Source organism: Corapipo altera, unplaced genomic scaffold (genome assembly GCF_003945725.1).
Source record: "Corapipo altera isolate COAL_440 unplaced genomic scaffold, ASM394572v1 52b, whole genome shotgun sequence".
Classification (NCBI taxonomy): Eukaryota; Metazoa; Chordata; class Aves; order Passeriformes; family Pipridae; genus Corapipo; species Corapipo altera.
Window position 1 is genome coordinate 5,676,245 of NW_020884922.1, and position 8,149 is coordinate 5,684,393.

At 36.7% G+C, this 8,149-nt stretch overlaps 1 protein-coding gene across 2 annotated transcripts in view; it reads left to right on the forward strand.

Moving 5' to 3' along the window:
• Positions 1-7,590, forward strand: part of EMC2 (ER membrane protein complex subunit 2) — a 40,231-nt gene extending 32,641 nt beyond the window's left edge. For both annotated transcript variants that reach the window (XM_027656974.1, XM_027656975.1), the window contains exon 11: positions 3,926-7,590. In XM_027656974.1, coding sequence (XP_027512775.1) covers positions 3,926-4,012 — 87 coding nt within the window. In that variant the 3' untranslated portion in view covers positions 4,013-7,590. The remainder of the gene's footprint in view (positions 1-3,925) is intronic.
• Positions 7,591-8,149: the final 559 nt, after the last annotated feature.

The window sequence follows — 8,149 nt, forward strand, 5'->3', positions numbered from 1 at the left end:
TCTTTCTATCTATCTGTCTTTCTATCTATCTGTCTTTCTATCTATCTGTCTATAGGTATGTAAAGCACGTCATAACTTCTTTATGACTTCATACATTTGTGATATGTTGCATACTTCAGCTGTTCTTGTTAGCTCTTTGGGACATAAAATGAAGTGTGTGATTGGAATCACAGGGGAAACTTAGCTATTGAGAAAATATAAGTGCTCGAGCTGGGATCTGGCAAGTAAGTGGGGTGAACTCCCCTTCCTCCTCACAGAAGTCCGGGGAGAAGCTCTAATGACTCAGCTGCGCAGGGTCGCCCCAGCCCATCCCTCCTGACCTTGTTACAGGGCTAGAGGAGCATTTGGCTGCTCCAGTCTGTGTTTAGAGACTTGTAACATCCAGTGGCTACAGCAAATGGTGTTGGGTGATGTCGTAGGTGTCGGTTTCCCCTGTGAGTGGGTGTTGATTTGTTGCTCCCTTGGTGAGCTGAGTGGTTGGAAAATGTCATCATTTGGACCTGAGGATAAAACCTTGGTCAGTTGTGCCAGGGGAAGCCCTTACAGTATTCCTCCCTTAATGGAGGGGTTTTAAGCTAGTTATATTATCTCTATAAATCCTCCCAACTTTCCATGCATTTTCCACCTGTAAAGTAAGAACCTTAAGAGCTTGTTGGGTTTGGCATTGGTTTGTTTTATTGGTTGGACCTTCCCATACTGCTAAATGAAATATTTCTGGTGGTCATGTTCTAGAGAATAAGATGCATTGAGAATCCTGATATATGAATTTGTGCCTTTAAATTATGAGATTATTAATTCAAAAAGTTACTTTTGAGCAATTGTCTTGCAGTGAGATCTTTCCCCATTTCCAGTTTGAATTCGAACTTGAATTACCAGCAGTTTTCTCAGTAATTCTGGGAAGCTGCCTTTATTTTTTCAAAGTACTGGCTATAGTTGCTGGGTTTTTTTATTATCATTATTTTATTTTATTTCAATTTATTCTGTCATTCTGGCAGTTTGCTTTGGAACTTAATTTTACTTTTCCTGTGCATTCCTGCATAAAATCAGAACTTTTTGGTTTATTGTCATTTAAAGAAAGCAATGTTTGAGTATAAAAAGGAAACCTTATTTCACCGCTGTTGGTTAGACCATGTAGCAGTGTCTTTACAGGAAAACATGATGATACAGAATAGTTAAATAATTTTCTGAAAAGCACCGATATGTGACATCTGGTTAATATATTTATTCTGATCTTAAATATGTAACCATCCATGCTGATTAGTACTTCTCATCTGTGTCTAATCTAGGAGAAATGTAAACTTCTGCAGGAAGACAGAAAGGTTTTGTAGCTAGAGCTGCTGTATGGAGCTGGAATTCCTGACTGCCAGCACATCCTCTGAAAAAGGGTCATTATTCTCAGACCTCTTAAATTTAGTTGACTGGGTGGGGAAAAAAAACAAATAAAATTTAATTTTAATTTTTATTTCAGAAATTAGTAAAGTACTTGTTATTTTAAGAGATTATTATTATTATTAGCTTAGTTTTGCCTTACCACTGGGAAACTGGACTATTCTGTCTATGCAGACCCTGCAAAGGACTTCTATCTGTTCTGACTGAGGACATGAGTCACAGTTACTTTAAGATCGAAACAAAATGTGGCTACCTGGTGCTGTTCAATTAGGTAATTGGTTTAGCATGTCCCCTGGCAGAAGCATTTCAGCAGAGGCAGACAGGTTTGATTAATGCTCACAAGAATCTTTAATGTGATCCTACTCATAGTAATTTTCCAGATACATGCTTTTTGGGTACATTGCTAAATTCTTCTGTGTTAGCAATCTATGTGTTATTTATGGCTGGAGAGGGGTGATTTTGTTACTAACCATTTGGGAAACAGAAAATTAAATCATGATTTTAAGAAATGGATTCCAGCTCAATCAGTCAAATTACTGTATAATGGCAGAATAGACAAAATAATTGTTTGTCAGGGCATATTTGAAGTGATTACATTTCCAAGTGTACTTCTGTTTGTTATGACGCAGAGTTTGGTTTTATTTGTTCAGCTTAAACTATATGTCAGTATCATGAAGGCAGCTGCTCTTGAAATTATCAAGTAGCGTTTTTTTAAACTGACATCTTATGTCAGTTTTGCTTTCGCTGTCCGTGAAGAGAATAAGTAAAAGTTCTCTTATTTTGAAACTTTCCTCTGCATCGTTTCTGTGTGTCTTGCCAGATGTGCTTTTTGAACACTGTATGTTTAGGCTTCTCTGCTTTTTATTGAAATTTCTCGATGTTTTGAATTCGAAACAATTTTTCAGTTGAAGTTTTGAGTTCTGTTTTTTAACTTGTATTTGTGAAAGGATTTGGAATCCCCCCAAGTATCTGTTTACTGTGAACAAAAAGAGGATATTATATTCAGTCAGATCTAAGCACAAATTGCTTCTCTCACTTCGGAGTGTGTTAAGAAATCTTGAATTTTCCTCTGACTATTGCAGGTCACTGTGGAAACTCCAAAACCTGAAGGGTGGGTTTATGCATACTACTAGAATCCAAACATAGCACATCAGTTAATCGCCTGGAAATATTAAATATGAAAATATGGTGTTTTCAGTACATCTCTTAACTGTAAAGTGTTGCCACAGTAACAAAATTTCTTTCTTCTAACTATTTAATTTACAACAGCTTATCATTTAGTGTGCCAAAACTATTTTTTTAAAAACTCAGTGCTGATTGGGGATCTCAGTGCTAGATTGTAGCCTGGGGGTCAAAAGCAGGTTAACAGGTCCTGCAGCTTGTTGCTGGTGTGATATTACCTGGGTTTGATGATTTAATCTTTCTTAACAGGTCATGAAGAGTTTGCTAAATTAAGTTAATTATAAGAGAGAAGGGACACATTATAAATCAAGGACTAAATTTGCGAGACACCAGTGGTGTTTGAAATGAAAACCATCAAATTGAAAATTTATTTAGTGTTTAGATGTTAACATTTAAGTAGAGAATAAGCTGTTTTAGTACAAGCAAGTTATAGTTACTGCTTCTGTAATTTCTTCACCACCCCTCCCAGTCCCAAATGCAAAACTTTTTAGTACAGGTGTATTAGAAGTGGTCAAGAGTTTCATTTAACTGAAGACCAACCTAGTCCATAAATCCACTGTGTTAGATATGGCTGATGAGTGATGGGAATTGTCAGTACTGTTAGAGAAACTCTTTTGAGGTCAGCATGGGGTAGTCAGCATCTCCAGTCCTTGTACCACTTCCTTTCCCATTTGGCTGCATGTGTCTTAGGAAGTCTAAAGCCATTAGCAGTTTTTATTACACTGTGTCTTTCTTTCTTATCAGAACAGACTTTATTTTTAATGTTCTCTGAAATTGCTGTTGTAATAGTAGGCTACAATCAACTACAAGGTCATCACTTACAGTTACTTTGAAACACAAAATATAATTATATGTTGTCTGGACTATTTTATAGTAGATTTTGATAAGTAGAAGTTTTCTCTGACTAGCTATAACAAAAATAGAAAAAAGACTCACTTTAATACCAAGTCTAAGTCTTGCTACTATTTAAATTATTAATATAATCTAATTTGGATTGCATAAAAATAAGTCTGAAATAAAATTTATGTTAAAGTTTAGAGAGCAAACAAAACAACATGAAGATCTCTGTTCAGATAAATGTTAAATTTCAAAGTGGAGTATTAGCACAGAATATTCAAATTCAGAGCAAATTAGTGAAATTGAGTTCTACTATTAAGTAATTTTTCATTGCTTCACAGAAGGATGGTGATGTAACTTGTATTGTGGTAAAAATTCTGAGTTTTAGTGCTGTCCTCTAAAGTTTGTAATGAATAGAGTTAATTTGTTGTATTTCATGTTTGGAACTGTTATTTTCACAGGATCTGTGCACAGAATTTCTGATGTATGACATAGCAATCCTTTCTTTCTTGTTTAGTTTGCAGGTCGCAGTAAGAAAGAAACTAAATACTCTTTGAAGGCAGTGGAAGACATGTTGGAGACCCTGCAAATCACTCAGTCTTAGTTTGGCACAGAGATCCAATATGAAATTTTTCAATACCATGCTCAACCTGTGGGTTATGTTACTGTAGTGCTGTTAAAAGTTAATTTTGTATTGATTAATGTCCTATATAAGGTAACATTTTATGAAAAGTAAAATGCCTATTTATTGCTGCTATAAGAAATATGATGAATACCCACTGAAATGAATAACTTTACCCACGTAGAAAACATAAAGAAATTACATGCTGCACATCATTTTCTTCAGATTTTTTTGTACTTACAGTACCTGCTTCTAAGCCATAATTTGTAGAAATAAACTTGTTAAATGATTTAAAAAAATAGTGATTTATTGGTCTTGCAAATGGAAATTATGAATGTATATATGTAGATTAATAACATATGTTAAACACTTTTGTCTTATTTGCATATTTAAGAGTAAAAGCATGCTGCCGATATGCATTTTCTGGAAAATGTTTACCATACAGCAAGGAGTGATTATGAGCACAGTGTAGTAGAGAAAAAAAAAGTTGATGTTAACAGTTTTCGTAATGAGTTGATATCCACTACTGTAGAAAAGGAGAAAACTTGCTTGTGCACTTGGCTCCAGAGGTGCTCTTGTACTGGCTTATGGCCAAAGACATTTTTCTCTGTGGTTTTGTGGGCAAATGCTTCCATGTCCATGTAATTCTCCACTCAGTATATGCATATGCACTTTTTTTATTCCCTCTCCGTGTCCTTTGTTGCACATATGTTCCACATCATGAATTTCAAAACCACCTGAATGCAAGTCTGCATGTGCTTGTCTGTACTCATTCTGTGCCTGCGGTCTGGGCACCCCTTCACTGTGGGGTAGCTGGTGCATTATCTCCACAGTAACCAGGGGGAACTGCACTGCAAGGATGAGATGAGACAGCTTGTTCAACTGCCTTGTACTGACTGGAGGATAGCGCTTGTCACACCGTCAGCATGTAGCATCTAGCACACTGTAAATCCATACTGTGTTTGTCTTTAGGCACTGGTTTATTTACTCAGATAATTAGTCAAACACCCTAATTCATGCGTTTTGCAGTTCTGATCATTCTGGATGTTGTTCAGATGTGTACTGTGGCAATTCAGTTGCACAGCTATCATATCATTTATTACAGCTTCAGTAAGATTGCATAACAGCAGCAACATACCCTTGGCAAATTCTAATAAAAATATTGCAATGTAGTTTTCATGACTGTCACCATCATGATTTGACTTTTAGATTTTATACTGCCTACTCTATATAGATGGGTAGGTTAAAGGCTGTATACCAAAATGTCCTTTTTATGATCCGGGACTCGATGTAGTGAAGCAAAGGTGAGCTCCTTCTTAAAGCAGCAACAAAAACTTTCTTTGTTAGTTCAAAGCTTGGAAATGTGTGTAACTGACCTGGTTGTTGCCTGAGACTGAGCCTTTAAGAAACACTTAAGATCTCACTCCTGTTGTCCATAAAGTAGGTTGGAGTATGATAGTGTGACAGGATGGGTGCTATGCCATGGGAATTAATTGTATGTGGAATCTTAAATTAACCTAATTCACCACTGTTGAAATACAAAACTGCAAATACTGCATAGTATTATATTAAATCATCCAATTCTAACCTGGGGGAATAGTGCAGATCCTTTTATAGTAATAATTCACAAACAGATCTCAGAACGGTATTTGTGGCTAGATTATTTATATTTTGGGTGGAAAACCAAGGAAGTATATGTAAGCCTGTGTATTTCTGTTCAGACTTGTAGTCTTTGACTGTAGGAGTGTGCCATCTAGAGTTTTAGGCCCTCATAGATGTTTTTTTTCTCTTTTACCTACATCACATGTAACTTGGTTGCATTATAAAATTAAAAATGGTTTGAAGCTGTACTGAAGACTGAAGCAGTGCATAACATTTTACCTCCAAGGTATTAAAAAACAGCAGTGCAGTATTTTTGTGCAGCTGGCATCTGTGCTGCTGGAATGTGTTGTACATGTTTTATTCAGAGGCAACTTTTAATATAACAATGTCAGACTTGATTATGTAGTATATCAGTTTCTCTGTAAGAAAATTTGTTCTGTTTCTTGTTTTCAGTGATTTGATGAAAAATTTCATGTTTGGCTGCTTAGAACCTTTTCACTACTGCTTATCATCTTTTGAAATTACTATTTAACACTCTGATTTGTGAGTGTATTTTGGCATAATTTCCAGATAGTAGAGCTTACAAGTTGACCTTGCTAATATTTCTGACAAATTCAAGTTTACTTCAAAGGTAAAATAAATTACTCCTATGAAAATGCGTGGGCAGTCTCTGATACAATTATATAATTGAAACAATGGAAGTTGAGGGCCTTTTCCATATTCAAATTAAAAAAAAATAATTAGCTTCTGTCTGCATAGGAAATAACTGTATGAAATGCCATGCAGTCTCAGCAAGCAAGGAGCTTGCTGAGAAGGGAAGTTGTGATATAATATGATTTTTATAAAAGTAATTTTCTAGTTCTAGTAAACCATTTTGTAATGTCCCTGACACTGTGTTGCATTAAAAAATAGGTTTTCAAAGAATGGGTTACTTAATTAACAAATGAACTTGATTATATTTTTGTATTGTGCTCTGACAGTGACAAATGCTACACAAAAAATTTATTATCAAGCATGCAGTCTCCTCATTCCAAAATAAAAGGCTATGTTTTCATATTGTTTCAGTTGACAGCAAAAACTTGGGACCTTTGCAATGCCAGACTGTCTAGCGAGGACTCGTGTCTTTATTTTTTTGACCGTACTTTGATAATGGGCTTGATAGCAAGAGCTCAGTGTTACCCAGTGAAGTAAAGGTCATTGAAGAACCACCAAACCTCAGATTCTGCCCTTGTGATGCAAGTTACCGATGACTTAAAAACATTTTGTCCAAATGTTATACAATTCATATTATGTAGCTGCAAAAAGCACATCTTGTTTAGAATATATCCCTAAATCTCTTCAGATCAGTGCCCAGAATATCTTGCAGTTGCTATTGGAAACTCTGTTATTAGTCAACGGAGGACTTCCTCTTGGCAGTGCTGTATTTTTAATGGCATCCATGTTTGCTAGTCACTGCATTTACAGTGGAACTTGTATTTCAGCCAGCCTTAGAAGGGAGGGGAAAAGGAAAGCAAATTAAACTTGACTTACTGGCATGAATTTCTTAGCTTCTTGTTACTTGCACTCTCATCTTCCAAGAACACCAACTGTAGCTGCAGTCAGGTTTGCAATAATAATTCTTTTTGTAACTCAAGAGCTTCTGTATATTCAACTCTAAAACCAACACTCCATTAAAATCTAAACCATGCAGATTCCAGTGAAATGGTGCTATGTGATGTGCACGTACCCCTGTATGCAGGAAAGGACTACTCCCACCCTCCCTCAAGTTGGTGTCAGAGTGGAGGAGCATTAGAACAGTTCTGGAGTGTGGTTTTGTCTAGAAAATTAATACTACTTAATATGCTTCAAAATATTGCTTAGTACTTCCATTGTTCAGTGCATGAATAGAATTTTAGGACTAACTGTTGCTTAACTACAGATACTTGAGTCTATGTGGAGAATAAAGTACTTGAAATAGTCCTAAGTCTTCTCTGGAAGCTTAGAGATCCTCTTGATAGGCACCAATTGGAAGTTAGATTTAGCCAGAGACTAGCTTTCAGAAATAAACCAAAACCCAAATCAAAACTAAAGAAAACCAACCCCCCAAACTCACTTCTGGTAAAGTTGTTTTTCAGCTGCTGAATGTGAAATGGAAAGCCTTTATCAGTGCACTTCACAGGTGAATTTATTTTGCTCTCTGTGGAGGAAGTCCCCTACAGCAAGCAGTACAATCCTTTCAGTGCTTATCAGGGAAGGAAGAAAGGCTGCAGAGCAGCATACATGCCCGTTTAACCCACATGCAATAGTAGGGCTTCCACTGGCAGGTTGCAAAGAACATGCCATTCACCTGCACTTGGGATCCCAGAGGTGAGCATTCCTGGTGAAAAAGGCTAAATAAGACTGCACAGCCAGAGCCTCCAGAGTCGGCGCTCAGGAGCCAGTGCTCAGAGACCCAGCACAGCACCTGAGCTCCCCCAGCCTTCAGTAGGGCTGCACTTTGGCAGGAGTCTCCCCACAGGTTTTTGCTCCTACTAAAGA